Here is a 19078-nt window from a genome sequence, read left to right as displayed (position 1 = left end):
CAGGCTGCAGAGTAATCTATTACTGAGGCTCCTCTCCACCATCATGCCGGCAGGCTGCAGAGTAATCTATTACTGAGGCTGTCCACCATCCTGCCGGCAGGCCACATAGTAATCTATTACTGAGGCTGTCCAATATCACAATGATGGAGGGGATCTGAGCTGTTCTGTGCCGAGCTGATGAAATTCTCTCAATCCACGCTAGCAGCTGCCAGCGTTCCCAATCTGAGCTCTTCATTGTGTGTGTGTGTGTGTGTGTGTGTGTGTGTGCTAAACAAAGACATGGATAACATGAATAGGATGTTGGAGGTGAGCCGACTGCTCTGGAGTCAGGAGAGGATTAACGTTGGTTTATGATTATGAATCTAAAAGCAGTAGATGGAACTCAGTCAGGCTGTTTCTGTGTTTCTGTTTAAATATGCAGCAGTTAAACTGACCAGCTGTTCTCAGTGGACCGGCCGCCACAACGCCACTACAGTAAAGCTTTACTCTCTGGATACAAGCACGCTCACACACACACACACACACACACACACACACACACACACACACACACACTGTGTGGATGATGTGGAGCTGTGTTATGGTGTTATGGTGTTATGGTGTTATGGAGCATTGTGTTTTCCTGCCACAGACTAAAGCCATAAATCGGATGAAGCCAGCGGAGCAGTGATGGGCCGGTGCAGATATAGATATATATAGATATATATATAATATATATATACTATACAGTATATATATAATACTGGTCTAACTGTGTGGGTGTGGACATGAAGCCTCCATCGCTGTCCAGTTACTGATTGTGTTGCTGTTCTTTCTGCTGTGTTGGGCAGACAGAACAACGTAGACCAGGAGGAGTAGCTGCTGTCAGAGGATGGATGACCTGATGAGAGCTGGTTTATGAAACATAACATACAGAAACATACGAAGGGCAGAAAGCCCTTTAGAGACATTATAGAGACGGGTGAGACACCATGAATCTGAGCTCTCTGCAGCGTCAGGTTATTAATGAAGTTTATTTACACATTAGTGTGAAGAGTGAAGAAAGAGAGCAGCTGATCTCTCTGTCTGTTGATAGGATCAGATGTATCGTAGCCATGGTAACGGAGATGCACCCTGTTGCAGGTTTGAATCCGGCTTGGGGTCCTTCTGTGTGGAGTTAGCATGTGAGTGTGGGTTTACTCCGGTTCTCAGGTGTCGTCCCACAGTCCAAAGACATGCAGGTTAGAGTGGGTTTACTCCGGGTTCTCAGGTTTCCTCCCACAGTCCAAAGACATGCAGGTTAGTGTGGGTTTACTCCGGTTCTCAGGTGTCGTCCCACAGTCCAAAGACATGCAGGTTAGAGTGGGTTTACTCTGGTTCTCAGGTTTCCTCCCACAGTCCAAAGACATGCAGGTTAGTGTGGGGTTACTCCGGGTGCTCAGGTTTCCTCCCACAGTCCAAAGACATGCAGGTTAGTGTGGGTTTACTCTGGGTTCTCAGGTTTCCTCCCACAGTCCAAAGATATGCAGGTTAGCATGGGTTTACTCCGGGTTCTCAGGTTTCTTCCCACAGTCTAAAGACATGCAGGTTAGTGTGGGTTTACTGTGGGTTCTCCGGTTTCCTCCCACAGTCCAAAGACATGCAGTTTAGTGTGGGTTTACTCCGGGTGCTCAGGTTTCCTCCCACAGTCCAGGTTAGGGTGGGTTTACTCCCGGTTATCAGGTTTCTTCCCCAATCCAAAGACATGAAGGTTAGGGTGGGTTTACTCCCGGTTCTCAGGTTTCCTCCCACAGTCCAAAGACATGCAGGTTAGTGTGGGTTTACTCCGGTTCTCCGGTTTCCTCCCACAGTCCAAAGACATACAGGTTAGTGTGGGTTTACTCCGGTTCTCCGGTTTCCTCCCACAGTCCAAAAACATGCAGGTTAGGGTGGGTTTACTCCGGTTCTCAGGTGTCCTCCCACAGTCCAAAGACATGCAGGTTCATTGTTGACTCTAAATGTCCCGTAGGTGTGAACGAGAGAGTGATAGATGTCTGTCTGTATGTGTCAGCCCTGTGATAGTCTGGAGACCTGTCCAGATGAACCCCCCCGCCTTCACCCAATGCCAGCTGGGATCAGCTCCAGCCCCCCCGCCCCTCATAATGAATGAATGGATGTTTAACATGTGGCTAGTAGCCTACTGGCTAATACTGCAGTCTGAACACGTAACACACCAGCAGACCAGAGCAGAGTGCTGCTAGAATATTGAGCTGCTGCTATGAGCTAGATCAGCACACATGTCAAATCACACACGCACACACGCACACACACACACACACACACACACGCGCGCGCGCGCACACGCACGCACGCACGCACACACACACACACACACACACACACACACACACACACACACACACACACACACACACACACACACACGCATGCATGTACCAGCAGGAGATCATTCAGTGAAGCTCTTAGATTAGACAGAATCAGCAGTGAAGTGTGCTCCTGATAGAAGGAGGTGAGGTCATTGAGACGAGGTAAAGCAGAGCTGCTAATAACTCCTCACACAGAGAGCTCAGTCCTCCAGCACGCTGATACCCGTCATGTTTCTACCTCTAATATTCACGACTGCATGTGTAACACACACTAATCCGTTCATAATCTGTGATCCTGTCATATCTCATCTCTGCTCAGATTAACTGTGTTCAGACACTTCCAGGCTGGTTTACAGCCCCCTTCCCACCGCTGGGAATAAATGACTTCTGTCGTGTTGTATAAATAATTTTGAACAAGGACGACCTCAGTGACAAAGAGCAAAGACCTGCAGGTTCTGATAAACGAGTCGGTGCAACGTGGTGCCGTTTGTGATCTTCAGAAGGACGGAGAGAATGAGGACGGAGAGAATGAGGACAGAGATGTAAAGAATCTGTTGTTTCATGATCTGATATCTGTGATGAGTAGGGATGCACCGATACCACTTTGTTTCAGACCGAGTACCAGTACTTCCATTTGGGAACTCTCCGATACCGAGTACCGATACGAGTACCGATACCGAGTACCGATACGAGTACTTCTGAGCCTACAGACCCTCGTTAACAGCCAGCTGGAGGGTGTGAGCAACACGGCAAGCTGGGGAGTCCTGCATACAAGGCGGTGCGCCGCCACCGGCTCTAGGTCGGCTTGGAAAGGCTCGCGGCCGCAGCATTACAGCGCTCCCCGCCCGGACCTCTACATCCCTACATCCCTCTACATCTCTCTATCTATCTACATCCCTCTACATCCCTCTATCCCTCTATCCCTCTACATCCCTCTATATCCCTCTATCTCTCTACATCCCTCTACATCCCTCTATCCCTCTACGTCCCTCTACATCTCTCTATCTATCTACATCCCTCTACATCCCTCTATCCCTCTATCCCTCTACATCCCTCTATCTCTCTACATCCCTCTACATCCTTCTATATCCCTCTATCTCTCCACATCCCTCTACATCCCTCTATCTCTCTACATCCCTCTACATCCCTCTACATCCCTCTACATCTCTCTACATCTCTCTACATCTCTCTACATCCCTCTATCTCTCTACATCCCTCTACATCCCTCTATCCCTCTACATCCCTCTATCCCTCTACATCTCTCTACATCTCTCTACATCTCTCTACATCTCTCTATCTATCTACATCCCTCTACATCCCTCTATCCCTCTATCCCTCTACATCCCTCTATATCCCTCTATCTCTCTACATCCCTCTACATCCCTCTATCCCTCTACGTCCCTCTACATCTCTCTATCTATCTACATCCCTCTACGTCCCTCTATCCCTCTACATCCCTCTATATCCCTCTACATCCCTCTATCTCTCTACATCCCTCTACATCCCTCTATATCCCTCTATCTCTCCACATCCCTCTACATCCCTCTATCTCTCTACATCCCTCTACATCCCTCTACATCCCTCTACATCTCTCTACATCTCTCTACATCTCTCTACATCCCTCTATCTCTCTACATCCCTCTACATCCCTCTATCCCTCTACATCCCTCTACATCTCTCTACATCTCCCTACATCCCTCTACATCCCTCTATCTCTCTACATCCCTCTATCTCTCTACATCCCTCTATCCCTCTACATCCCTCTATCCCTCTACATCCCTCTATATCCCTCTACATCCCTCTATCTCTCTACATCCCTCTACATCCCTCTATATCCCTCTACATCCCTCTATCTCTCTACATCTCTCTACATCCCTCTACACCCCTCTATATCCCTCTATCTCTCTACATCCCTCTACATCCCTCTATATCCCTCTATCTCTCTACATCCCTCTACATCCCTCTACATCCCTCTATCTCTCTACATCCCTCTATATCCCTCTATCCCTCTACATCCCTCTACATCCCTCTACCTCTCTACATCTCTCTACATCCCTCTACATCCCTCTATATCCCTCTATCTCTCTACATCCCTCTATCTCTCTACATCCCTCTATCTCTCTACATCTCTCTACATCCCTCTACATCCCTCTACATCCCTCTATATCCCTCTATCCCTCTACATCCCTCTACATCCTCTACATCCCTCTACATCCCTCTATCTCTCTACATCTCTCTACATCCCTCTACATCCCTCTATCTCTCTACATCCCTCTACATCCTCTACATCCCTCTACATCCCTCTATCTCTCTACATCTCTCTACATCCCTCTACATCCCTCTATCTCTCTACATCCCTCTACATCCCTCTATCTCTCTACATCTCTCTACATCCCTCTACACCCCTCTATATCCCTCTATCTCTCTACATCCCTCTACATCCCTCTATATCCCTCTATCTCTCTACATCCCTCTACATCCCTCTATATCCCTCTATCTCTCTACATCCCTCTACATCCCTCTATATCCCTCTATCCCTCTACATCCATCTATCTCTCTACATCCCTCTATATCCCTCTATCCCTCTACATCCCTCTACATCCCTCTATCTCTCTACATCTCTCTACATCCCTCTACATCCCTCTATATCCCTCTATCTCTCTACATCCCTCTACATCCCTCTATATCCCTCTATCCCTCTACATCCCTCTATCTCTCTACATCCCTCTACATCCTCTACATCCCTCTACATCCCTCTATATCCCTCTACATCCCTCTATATCCCTCTATCTCTCTACATCCCTCTACATCCCTCTATATCCCTCTATCCCTCTACATCCCTCTACATCCCTCTATCTCTCTACATCCCTCTACATCTCTCTACATCTCTCTACATCCCTCTATCCCTCTACATCTCTCTACATTCCTTTATCCCTCTACATCCCTCTACATCCCTCTATATCCCTCTATCCCTCTACATCCCTCTATCTCTCTACATCCCTCTACATCCCTCTATCTCTCTACATCCCTCTACATCCCTCTCTATCCCTCTACATCCCTCTATCTCTCTACATCCCTCTACATCCCTCTATCTCTCTACATCTCTCTACATCCCTCTACATCTCTCTACATCCCTCTATCCCTCTACATCCCTCTATCTCTCTACATCCCTCAACATCTCTCTACATCTCTCTACATCCCTCTATCCCTCTACATCTCTCTACATCCCTCTATCCCTCTACATCCCTCTATCTCTCTACATCTCTCTACATGCCTCTACATCCCTCTACATCTCTCTACATCCCTCTATCCCTCTACATCCCTCTACCTCTCTACATCTCTCTACATCCCTCTACATCTCTCTACATCCCTCAACATCTCTCTACATCTCTCTACATCCCTCTATCCCTCTACATCTCTCTACATCCCTCTATCCCTCTACATCCCTCTATCTCTCTACATCTCTCTACATCCCTCTACATCTCTCTACATCCCTCTACATCTCTCTACATCCCTCTATCCCTCTACATCCCTCTATCTCTCTACATCCCTCTACATCTCTCTACATACCTCTATCTCTCTACATCTCTCTACATCCCTCTACATCTCTCTACATCCCTCTATCCCTCTACATCCCTCTATCTCTCTACATCCCTCAACATCTCTCTACATCCCTCAACATCTCTCTACATCTCTCTACATCCCTCTATCCCTCTACATCTCTCTACATCCCTCTATCCCTCTACACCCCTCTACATCTCTCTACATCTCTCTACATCCCTCTACATCCCTCTACATCTCTCTACATCCCTCTATATCCCTCTACATCCCTCTACATCTCTCTACATCTCTACATCTCTCTACATCCCTCTATCCCTCTACATCTCTCTACATCTCTCTACATCCCTCTACATCCCTCTACATCTCTCTACATCTCTCTACATCCCTCTATCCCTCTATCCCTCTACATCGCTCTACATCCCTCTATCCCTCTATCCCTCTACATCCCTCTATCCCTCTACATCTCTCTACATCCCTCTATCCCTTTACATCCCTCTATCTCTCTACATCTCTCTACATCCCTCTATCCCTCCCTCTCCAGTCGTTTCCTTCTTGATAAAGAAACCGTGTCAGGGATAAACTGGGTCATTTCCTCTCAGTAACGTACTAAACGCCCTTCGGCTCACTTTTAACAAGTTGGACCCGGTGCAGTGGCGCTGTAGTAGCTCTGTCTCTGTTGAGCAGTGCATTGTGGGAACAGAGCTGTCGCTCAGCGCTCCAACCTGCTGGAAAACTAATGAATATATAATATAATAATAATATAATGTTAGTAATCGGTGGACTCATCAGGATCCCCAAACTGATTAAACAGTGCATGAATACGGCGCCTTCTGGTACAGCCGTAACGGGACACGTCACTGGGACATCTGTTTGATTTAGTAATTGTGCTACTTGGGTTAGTTAACCATGCTAGTTGGGTTAGTTAACCGTGGTAGTTGGGTTAGTTAACCGTGCTAGTTGGGTTAGTTGACCGTGCTAGTTGGGTTAGTTGACCGTACTACTTGGGTTAGTTAACCGTGCTAGTTGGGTTGGTTAACCGTGCTAGTTGGGTTGGTTAACCGTGCTAGTTGGGTTAGTTAACCGTGCTAGTTGGGTTAGTTGACCGTGCTAGTTGGGTTGGTTAACCGTGCTAGTTGGGTTAGTTAACCGTGCTAGTTGGGTTAGTTAACCGTGCTAGTTGGGTTGGTTAACCGTGCTAGTTGGGTTAGTTAACCGTGCTAGTTGGGTTGGTTAACCGTGCTAGTTGGGTTAGTTAACCGTGCTAGTTGGGTTGGTTAACTGTGCTAGTTGGGTTGGTTAACCGTGCTAGTTGGGTTAGTTGACCGTGCTAGTTGGGTTAGTTGACCGTGCTAGTTGGGTTAGTTGACCGTGCTAGTTGGGTTAGTTAACCGTGCTAGTTGGGTTAGTTAGCCGTGCTAGTTGGGTTGGTTAACCGTGCTAGTTGGGTTGGTTAACCGTGCTAGTTGGGTTGGTTAACCGTGCTAGTTGGGTTAGTTAACCGTGCTAGTTGGGTTGGTTAACCGTGCTAGTTGGGTTGGTTGACCGTGCTAGTTGGGTTGGTTGACCGTGCTAGTTGGGTTAGTTGACCGTGCTAGTTGGGTTAGTTAACCGTGCTAGTTGGGTTGGTTAACCGTGCTAGTTGGGTTAGTTAACCGTGCTAGTTGGGTTAGTTAGCCGTGCTAGTTGGGTTGGTTAACCGTGCTAGTTGGGTTAGTTAACCGTGCTAGTTGTTAATTAGCTGCTGTAACACCTCCAGCAGAGAAAGGATGAAACATGTCGGTGCTTCTGCAAAGATGATCTTCAGTTCAGCCAACGCAGGCAGGGAACCTGAATGCAGCATGCTGGTCTATTGTTTGTATTCAATATGCTGACACACACATACACAAACACACACACACACAAACACACACACACACACACACACACACACAAACACACACTGTGGGAGTGTGTATTTTAAAAAATCTTCAGTTGAAATCTGGCGCTCCGTTTGGATGGTGACATCATATCACCTTAAATAACTGAATAACCGGTTCAGACCAAAGATGAGCAACAAGACCAGTTGAAATTTGCAACTACTTGCAACGCGTCCATCTGCAACGTTGTAAAACCTGCTAGTTTACAGCACCGAGACAGAACCGAGACAGAACCGTTTGGTCTGATCCAACCCTGGACCCAAGGAGAACCGGGCCACGGAATTACCAAAGGTGCTTTTGGCACGCTCCAGATGCACCTGACTGTAATCTGGCCGCGCTGCTGGTCCACGAGAGGAAGCAGAGCGTCTATAATGAGAGGATGAGGAACAATAGGAAGAGAAGAAAAGGAGTTAAAGTAAGCGGTAGAAATGTGTAACAGCATGATAGTGTTCCTCTCTGTCAGCTTAGTGTCTCTTCCTCCTCTTCCTCCTCTTCCTCTATCTCTAGCTCCTCATCCTCATGTCTCCCTGCTGTAATCTATCCCTCAACCACCTCCTCCTGCTCTTTTGTGTTCCATTAGTACGACATATTCCTCTCAGGCCGGACTCCTGCGTGGGCGTCTACACATTACCTTTACTGAGGACTTTACATAAGAGAGTAAATCTACCAGTAGACAGTGAAACAGAGGATGAAGAGCAGCAGAGAGATCTACCAGTAGACGGTGAAACAGAGGATGAAGAGGAGCAGAGAGGAGATCTACCAGTAGACGGTGAAACAGAGGATGAAGAGGAGCAGAGAGATCTACCAGTAGACAGTGAAACAGAGGATGAAGAGGAGCAGAGGAGATCTACCAGTAGACGGTGAAACAGAGGATGAAGAGGAGCAGAGAGGAGATCTACCAGTAGACAGTGAAACAGAGGATGAAGAGCAGCAGAGAGATCTACTAGTAGACGGTGAAACAGAGGATGAAGAGGAGCAGAGAGGAGATCTACCAGTAGACGGTGAAACAGAGGATGAAGAGGAGCAGAGAGATCTACCAGTAGACGGTGAAACAGAGGATGAAGAGGAGCAGAGAGGAGATCTACCAGTAGACGGTGAAACAGAGGATGAAGAGGAGCAGAGAGGAGATCTACCAGTAGACGGTGAAACAGAGGATGAAGAGGAGCAGAGAGGAGATCTACCAGTAGACGGTGAAACAGAGGATGAAGAGGAGCAGAGAGGAGATCTACCAGTAGACGGTGAAACAGAGGATGAAGAGCAGCAGAGAGATCTACCAGTAGACAGTGAAACAGAGGATGAAGAGGAGCAGAGAGGAGATCTACCAGTAGACAGTGAAACAGAGGATGAAGAGCAGCAGAGAGGAGATCTACCAGTAGACGGTGAAACAGAGGATGAAGAGCAGCAGAGAGATCTACCAGTAGACAGTGAAACAGAGGATGAAGAGCAGCAGAGAGGAGATCTACCAGTAGACAGTGAAACAGAGGATGAAGAGGAGCAGAGAGGAGATCTACCAGTAGACGGTGAAACAGAGGATGAAGAGGAGCAGAGAGGAGATCTACCAGTAGACGGTGAAACAGAGGATGAAGAGCAGCAGAGAGATCTACCAGTAGACAGTGAAACAGAGGATGAAGAGGAGCAGAGAGGAGATCTACCAGTAGACAGTGAAACAGAGGATGAAGAGGAGCAGAGAGGAGATCTACCAGTAGACAGTGAAACAGAGGATGAAGAGCAGCAGAGAGGAGATCTACCAGTAGACAGTGAAACAGAGGATGAAGAGGAGCAGAGAGGAGATCTACCAGTAGACAGTGAAACAGAGGATGAAGAGGAGCAGAGAGGAGATCTACCAGTAGACGGTGAAACAGAGGATGAAGAGCAGCAGAGAGATCTACCAGTAGACAGTGAAACAGAGGATGAAGAGGAGATCTACCAGTAGACGGTGAAACAGAGGATGAAGAGGAGATCTACCAGTAGACAGTGAAACAGAGGATGAAGAGGAGATCTACCAGTAGACAGTGAAACAGAGGATGAAGAGGAGATCTACCAGTAGACAGTGAAACAGAGGATGAAGAGGAGATCTACCAGTAGACAGTGAAACAGAGGATGAAGAGGAGCAGAGAGGAGATCTGAACATTGTTCACAGCATCAGTGAACCAGCTGGACTAATGACTTTATGTAAGACGGTAAATCTGAGAGTGGGCAGAGACACAATACTGATGCAGAGGAGAAGAGCACAAAGGAGAGGAGAGGAGGAGGTTAGGAGAGGAGAAGAGCACAAAGGAGAGGAGAGGAGGAGGGACAGTTAGGAAGTTCTGGACCTCAACAGCTGTGAACACAAACTGGTTTTATTTTGTAGACTAAGAATTGTAAAGAGGACCTGCTCCCTCTGGAGACATGAAGGACTCCATGAAGAGGACCTGCTCCCTCTGGAGACATGAAGGACTCCATGAAGAGGACCTGCTCCCTCTGGAGACATGAAGGACTCCATGAAGAGGACCTGCTGTCTGCATGATGTTGACGTCAGTATTTCACTGGCTGATGGAGGATTGAGAGGAGTTTTGGAGTTTGAACTGATTAACAGTCCCGTCCCGTCCCGTCCCCCCTCGTCCCCGTCCCCCCCTCCAGTCTGTCTCACTGACCTGCTGCTGCTCACTGTGTGTGTATATACAGTGTAATCCATTAGAGCTGTCCTGTCTCCACAGACTCCCAGCCTTACATGGAGAGAGAGAGAGAGACAGACAGGTAGACAGAAGCAGGACTCTTGACCTCTTGACCTCTGGCAGCTGCAGCTGTTTTAGCAGGAAGCTCCCTAGAGGAGAAATATCTGAGAGAAAGAGGATTAATGCTCCGTCAGCCGGGCCTGGATCAATACAGATCAGAACTATAGAACCAGAGAGGAAGAGCATCCAAACAGAGGAACATGAACAGAGTTAGCATGTAAATACAGAGTTAAAGCAGGTCCTCATCAAACCCTGAATCCACCAGCAAGTCTTTAATACGTCTCTAACATCAGCTGGATGAAACCTCTGCTGCACAGGAAGTGATGCGCTTCCTGTCACTGACCTTTAACCTTTAACCAGACACAGAACGTTCCCCAGAGGATGATCCCTAACAGATTCATGTGAGCCCAGACCTTTAACCTTTAACCAGAGACCGACTATCTACCTTTGACTAAATGATACCTGACATGCAAATGAAACATGTCGAGTCCTCCATGAGTCTTCATTAGTCTCTCTGTCTGTAGAAGAGTCCTCCTTTTAAAAGGACTACCTTCCATTTAAAAGCTTTCAGCAGCCTCTCTGGTCCGAGTGGCTGCAGGATTCGACCCGTCGACCTCTGAACAGCCCGTCGCCTCTTTCTGGCCGTCAACTGATGTTTTACTGCCGTCTAATTAGTGATCATTAAAGAGCGAGCCTGGAGGCTGCTGAGAGAAGCTCCGCTATTGATCTGGACCTGGACCTGGACCGGTATCTCTCTGTGTGTGTGTGTGTGTGTGTATGTGTGTGTGTGTGTGTGTGTGTGTGTGTGTGAGTGTGTGCGCGTGCGTGCGTGTGTGTGCCAGCACCTGCAGGGTTTACAAACAAACAGTCCATGTGATACAGTAGCCAACAAGCAGGAGTGTGTGTGCATTTGATTTAGGTTTGTTTTTAGCAGATTAAATATGTCTTGAATGTCCAGTATGATATATAGTAAAGTATAGTATATAGTATAATACAGTATATAGTATAGTTTAGTATAGTGTATAGTATATAGTATATCCATCTGAACAAACAAACTCATGAACTGATGAGATGTTTTATAAAATAAAGTGTCATTAAATAACACTTTATTTCAGCAGCCTTGTTATGTTGGTTTAACGTTACACTACGTTGTCATCTACCGCTTCTTTCTTCCTCACCGGGGACGGCCAGCAGCTCCCGCACCTCAACGTCTCGCCACATATCCGTGTTGTTCTTGTCCGTCGTTCACCTCCGATGTGTGAAATCATTCCTGCTGCCGTCCCACAGTTTGTTTATGAGCTACAGCGACCGGAGACAGTTACGTCACGGACTGTTACAGCGACCCGAGACAGTTACGTCACTGACTGTTACAGCGACCCGAGACAGTTACGTCACTGACTGTTACAGCGACCCGAGACAGTTACGTCACTGACTGTTACAGCGACCCGAGACAGTTACGTCACTGACTGTTACAGCGACCCGAGACAGTTACGTCACTGACTGTTACAGCGACCCGAGACAGTTACGTCACGGACTGTTACAGCGACCCGAGACAGTTACGTCACGGACTGTTACAGCGACCCGAGACAGTTACGTCACTGACTGTTACAGCGACCCGAGACAGTTACGTCACTGACTGTTACAGCGACCCGAGACAGTTACGTCACGGACTGTTACAGCGACCCGAGACAGTTACGTCACGGACTGTTACAGCGACCCGAGACAGTTACGCCACGGACTGTTACAGCGACCCGAGACAGTTACGTCACGGACTGTTACAGCGACCCGAGACAGTTACGTCACGGACTGTTACAGCGACCCGAGACAGTTACGCCACGGACTGTTACAGCGACCTGAGACAGTTACGCCACTGACTGTTACAGCGACCTGAGACAGTTACGTCACGGACTGTTACAGCGACCCGAGACAGTTACGTCACGGACTGTTACAGCGACCCGAGACAGTTACGCCACGGACTGTTACAGCGACCTGAGACAGTTACGTCACTGACTGTTACAGCGACCCGAGACAGTTACGTCACTGACTGTTACAGCGACCCGAGACAGTTACGTCACTGACTGTTACAGCGACCCGAGACAGTTACGTCACTGACTGTTACAGCGACCCGAGACAGTTACGTCACTGACTGTTACAGCGACCCGAGACAGTTACGTCACTGACTGTTACAGCGACCCGAGACAGTTACGTCACTGACTGTTACAGCGACCCGAGACAGTTACGTCACGGACTGTTACAGCGACCCGAGACAGTTACGCCACGGACTGTTACAGCGACCCGAGACAGTTACGCCACTGACTGTTACAGCGACCTGAGACAGTTACGTCACTGACTGTTACAGCGACCTGAGACAGTTACGTCACTGACTGTTACAGCGACCTGAGACAGTTACGCCACTGACTGTTACAGCGACCTGAGACAGTTACGTCACGGATTGTTACAGTGACCTGAGACAGTTACGTCACGGACTGTTCGCCCTCATTTACAACCCAATAGGTTTGGCACGCCCCGTTTGTTAGCAACCCTGCTCTGACCCTGGTCAGAACCTGGTCAGACCCACCTCTCAGCCTGGGTCACAAAGGCGAGTCGATCAACGCGGGTTAACCCTTTCATACACACAATCACCCCTGGTTCAACCCTGGTTCAACCCTGGTTGAGTCCTCGGTGTGAAAGGGGTATGAATAGTTGTGTTGCCTAACTTAGTAGTTGTGTTGCCTAGACCTCTGGAAGTGTGTGTGCGTAGAGAAGCGAGAGGGAGATTGATGTTTTTGTGATGTTTTGTGATGTTTTTGTGATGTTTTTGGGTTTGGATGCATCTCAGTGGAGCTTTGCAGGATAGCTCTGGTTTAGTGTTCTTACATACACACCTACACACTCTCCCAAACAAACACATACATGTTATCCTGCTCAGTCAATCGTCTCCTTCATCCAGCTCTGTTCTATTGTTCTATGATTATTGATTTATTATTATTCTACTGGACACCGTAACAGTTACCGTCACCACTCAGACATAACCAGCACAGTTACAGTTACAGAGCAGCTCTGTTGTGTTGCACACAGTCACATGTACTGTGATATTGAGCTGTGTGTGTGCATGCGTGCGTGCGCGCTTGTATGTCTGTGTCTCCACACGAACACAGCAGCAGCTCCCAGCACTCATCTGCTCTCACGTCTCGTCAGCATCCCTGGAGAGAGACACACACACACACACACACACACACACACACACACAGAAGATGTGTCAGACCTCTGGCTTAAATTCAAGGAGATAATTACAGGAAAGAGCTTTTTGGCTCTGAATGTTGTTTGATTGCGCTGCTTCTTCCTCTCCTGGAAGTCAAGAGGGCCTGTTGTGTGTGTGTGTGTGTGTGTGTGTGTGACGGTGTGTGTTGCCATGGCAATGCGGGAGGAATGGGTATCTGAGTGTTGAAGATTTGTAAGGATGATATGTTCCAAACTGAGTAAACTTATTCAGACTGACACTCATTCATCATCAGATCATCCAACATTTACTCATTTACATATTACTCATTAATGTGCATCATGATTCTCATTAATATGCATCATGATTCTCATTAATGTGCATCATGATTCTCATTAATGTGCATCATGATTCTCATTAATATGCATCATGATTCTCATTAATGTGCATCATGATTCTCATCATGATTCTCATTAATGTGCATCATGATTCTCATTAATGTGCATCATGATTCTCATTAATGTGCATCATGATTCTCATTAATATGCATCATGATTCTCATTAATGTGCATCATGATTCTCATTAATATGCATCATGATTCTCATTAATGTGCATCATGATTCTCATTAATGTGCATCATGATTCTCATCATGATTCTCATTAATGTGCATCATGATTCTCATTAATGTGCATCATGATTCTCATCATGATGCTCATTAATGTGCATCATGATTCTCATTAATGTGCATCATGATTCTCATTAATGTGCATCATGATTCTCATTAATATGCATCATGATTCTCATTAATGTGCATCATGATTCTCATTAATATGCATCATGATTCTCATTAATATGCATCATGATTCTCATTAATGTGCATCATGATTCTCATTAATGTGCATCATGATTCTCATTAATATGCATCATGATTCTCATTAATGTGCATCATGATTCTCATTAATATGCATCATGATTCTCATTAATGTGCATCATGATTCTCATCATGATTCTCATTAATGTGCATCATGATTCTCATTAATATGCATCATGATTCTCATTAATGTGCATCATGATTCTCATCATGATTCTCATTAATGTGCATCATGATTCTCATTAATATGCTTCATGATTCTCATTAATGTGCATCATGATTCTCATTAATATGCATCATGATTCTCATTAATGTGCATCATGATTCTCATTAATGTGCATCATGATTCTCATTAATGTGCATCATGATTCTCATTAATATGCATCATGATTCTCATTAATATGCATCATGATTCTCATTAATGTGCATCATGATTCTCATTAATATGCATCATGATTCTCATTAATGTGCATCATGATTCTCATTAATGTGCATCATGATTCTCATCATGATTCTCATTAATGTGCATCATGATTCTCATTAATGTGCATCATGATTCTCATCATGATGCTCATTAATGTGCATCATGATTCTCATCATGATGCTCATTAATGTGCATCATGATTCTCATTAATGTGCATCATGATTCTCATTAATGTGCATCATGATTCTCATTAATATGCATCATGATTCTCATTAATGTGCATCATGATTCTCATTAATATGCATCATGATTCTCATTAATATGCATCATGATTCTCATTAATGTGCATCATGATTCTCATTAATGTGCATCATGATTCTCATTAATATGCATCATGATTCTCATTAATGTGCATCATGATTCTCATTAATATGCATCATGATTCTCATTAATGTGCATCATGATTCTCATCATGATTCTCATTAATGTGCATCATGATTCTCATTAATATGCATCATGATTCTCATTAATGTGCATCATGATTCTCATCATGATTCTCATTAATGTGCATCATGATTCTCATTAATATGCTTCATGATTCTCATTAATGTGCATCATGATTCTCATTAATATGCATCATGATTCTCATTAATGTGCATCATGATTCTCATTAATGTGCATCATGATTCTCATTAATGTGCATCATGATTCTCATTAATATGCATCATGATTCTCATTAATATGCATCATGATTCTCATTAATGTGCATCATGATTCTCATTAATATGCATCATGATTCTCATTAATGTGCATCATGATTCTCATCATGATTCTCATTAATGTGCATCATGATTCTCATTAATGTGCATCATGATTCTCATTAATATGCATCATGATTCTCATTAATGTGCATCATGATTCTCATCATGATTCTCATTAATGTGCATCATGATTCTCATTAATGTGCATCATGGTTCTCATTAATGTGCATCATGATTCTCATCATGATTCTCATTAATGTGCACCATGATTCTCATCATGATTCTCATTAATGTGCATCATGATTCTCTCATTAGAAGGATATTAACAGACTAATAATGTCCAGAGGTAATCAGATTATGTGGCGCTGTGCAGCTGTCAGCCTAGCAGAGCATCAGGATGCTGTTTAAAGCTGTGAGATGAGCTAACGCTAACATGTTAGTGTATAAGAGCTTTATCTGACTGCAGTATAACAGAGTATTAGATGAGTAATGTCAGGATCTCCATGCTGGACCATCAACCTGCTGATCATTAGCAGGAAGTGAACGGTCTGCCCAGATGAAGACAGAGATAATGTCCATATTGTGGTCCATCAGTCTGACCCGCTCCGTGTCCATCAGTCTGACCCGCTCCGTGTTTCACACGGTTCAGTGTTTCTATAAAACACAGCAGCTAACAGATTGTCTTCCTGTCTTCTCTCTCTGTCCATGTCCATCTGCTGTCTGACTGCATCACACCTCCTCACCAGGTAAGTCATGGTGGTTTGTGACTATAATGTGTTTTGTGTCCAGGTGCTCAGATGTGATGCATGCTGGGAGGGAGACAGTGGACTTGATTGTAGAACAGCTGATTTTATTCAGTTCTTTAAAGTCTAGTTATATCTGTGTAACATGCTGCTGCTGCTCCTGTCTGGGTTTGAAGCTTGTTCTCATCATCTGTTCTATCAACGGAGCATCGTCTTGGTTAGTCTTTCCAACAATCACCAACTCTGGTTCTTCTAATGCCCGTCCACTCTGATGCACGTCTCTGTGATACATTATTCCACTATAACATTATCACTAATGCTAAGATGCTAACGTAGCTCCTCAGGGATTGAAGCTGTTGTTTCTCGAACACATTAGTTCAGGTTGTGAGGACTATAAGGGCTGCTGGTAGTTGTTGTTTTATTTAAATATGCCAAATTGTAACTTTATGGGATATTGTTGTTTGGACAAATAAGCTAAGGCAGCTATCATGTGCTAACGTCAGCTGTCACTTGTTGCCACGGTAACTATTCACATATTCTGCAGCTTGATGGAGAAACCGGCGTCAGTGTGGCGGAGGCAGACTCCTCTTATCACTGAGCAATGGGATTGGTGCCGGAGTGAAGCCGGTCGCTTACCGTCAAACTCAGAACATTTAACTGTGAGTGTCTGAGGACGCAGAGAAACCACGTGATCCTAATGTTGTTAGAACTCCCACTCGTTAGAAGTGGGAACCTAAAGTCAGATATCTTCCACAGAGAGAAACAGAACATTCAGTTTGGACCCATGAATTCTTTTAAATGATTAAATCTATTCCAGTGGTGAAGTTTCAGAAGGGTTAGAGGGCATGGATTTCCTCCGCGGTTCTGTGTGTGTGTGTGTGTGTGTGTGTGTGTGTGTGTGTGTGTGTGTGTGTGTGTGTGTGTGTGTGTGCGTGTGCGTGTGTGTTGCCCAGTGAGAGGTTGGTACCCAGCAGTCTTCACAGAGGCTGATGTAGGATATCACAGCCTCACCGTCATGGTGACAATAATAACCATAAATATTAAATAATAATAGTAATAATAATAATAATAATAATAATAATAATAATAATAATAGTAATAGTAATAATAATAGTAATAATAATAATAATAATAGTAATAATAGTAATAATAATAATAATAATAATAGTAATAATAATAATAGTAGTAGTACTACTAATAATAATAGTAATAATAATAATAATAATAATAATAGTAATAGTAATAATAATAGTAATAGTAATAATAATAGTAATAGTAATAATAATAATAGTAATAATAGTAATAATAGTAATAATAATAATAATAATAATAGTAATAATAATAATAATAATAGTAATAGTAATAATAATAATAATAATAATAGTAATAATAATAATAATAATAGTAATAGTACTAATAATAATAATAGTAATAATAATAATAATAATAATAGTAATAATAATAATAATAATAGTAATAGTAATAATAATAATAATAGTAATAATAATAATAATAGTAATAGTACTAATAATAATAATAGTAATAGTAATAATAATAGTAATAATAATAGTAATAGTAATAGTAATAGTAATAATAATAATAGTAATAATAGTAATAATAGTAATAATAATAATAATAATAATAAGCATGTGGTTAATGTATGGAACATTCTGGTCAGGCTTCAGAAAAGCAGCGTTGACTGTTGGTTGTAAACGTTCACCCAGACCTCATCCCTCTGTGGACGTTGTTGCTCTAGAACATAATAATCAGAATCAGAATCAGCACTTGAATGTTAACAGAGTGCATTGTGGGGCATTTGCTGAGACAACTGTAGCTGTTGTTCTTGGGACAACAGACGACGGTTTTGGAGGACACGACGTACCAATAGTGGGGTCAGATCAGAAAACACCCGGATGGGATGTTTTTAAGAAACGTTGTGTTCTACTGTGTTCAGTTTGAAGGACTCGTTACCTTCTTCTCTAATGAACACATCGTTCTCCTGACGGAGGTCTGAAGACGGGAACGTTGGCATTGTGGGAGAATTACTTTCATTGGAATTGCAGAATGTGATGTTTTTGACCTTCTTGTGTCATGAGCACAAAGATCTTCTCAAACGGGCTCCTGCCACCATGTTGGTATCTGTTCTGCTGACCAAGAACTTAACCTCGCCATTTCTTACTGTTTCTCTCAGTGAAGAAATGTCCCAGTGTTCTACAGCTGCACCGTGTTGAGGATATTATCATCATATGTTCAGTGAGATGGAGATAAGGAGTCAGAGACGGAGAACAGTTTGGATGTTTGGATTGTGAGTAAAGAGAGCAGAGACCACCTGATGGTGATGTTTGGTCTGTTTGTCAGCCTTGAACTTCCATATCATCCATATACACACTGTCCTTGAGGATAAACTGTGTTTCTATCCCAGCTGAAGGCCAGCTGCTGTTTATCCCCTCACTGTGTTAGAGACGGATCTCAGAGAAGAGGATAGAAAAGACGAGGCGAGGAGCGCAAACAGCAAACA

At 44.4% G+C, this 19078-nt stretch overlaps 1 protein-coding gene across 1 annotated transcript; it reads left to right on the top strand.

Moving 5' to 3' along the window:
* Positions 1-8648: 8648 nt before the first annotated feature.
* Positions 8649-9755, top strand: LOC119484207 (involucrin-like). Its single transcript, XM_037762885.1, has one exon. It carries the CDS (start codon positions 8649-8651, stop codon positions 9753-9755), a length of 1107 nt encoding a protein of 368 aa, XP_037618813.1.
* Positions 9756-19078: the final 9323 nt, after the last annotated feature.

The sequence above is a fragment of the Sebastes umbrosus genome, unplaced genomic scaffold (assembly GCF_015220745.1).
Source record: "Sebastes umbrosus isolate fSebUmb1 unplaced genomic scaffold, fSebUmb1.pri S37, whole genome shotgun sequence".
Classification (NCBI taxonomy): Eukaryota; Metazoa; Chordata; class Actinopteri; order Perciformes; family Sebastidae; genus Sebastes; species Sebastes umbrosus.
Note: the sequence above shows the minus strand (reverse complement) of the source record. Positions and strands in the feature narration are given on the sequence as shown.

Bases quoted from the DNA above. Each gene is read 5' to 3' on its own strand.
- LOC119484207 (XM_037762885.1), top strand. From the start codon at position 8,649: ATGAAGAGGAGCAGAGGAGATCTACCAGTAGACGGTGAAACAGAGGAT.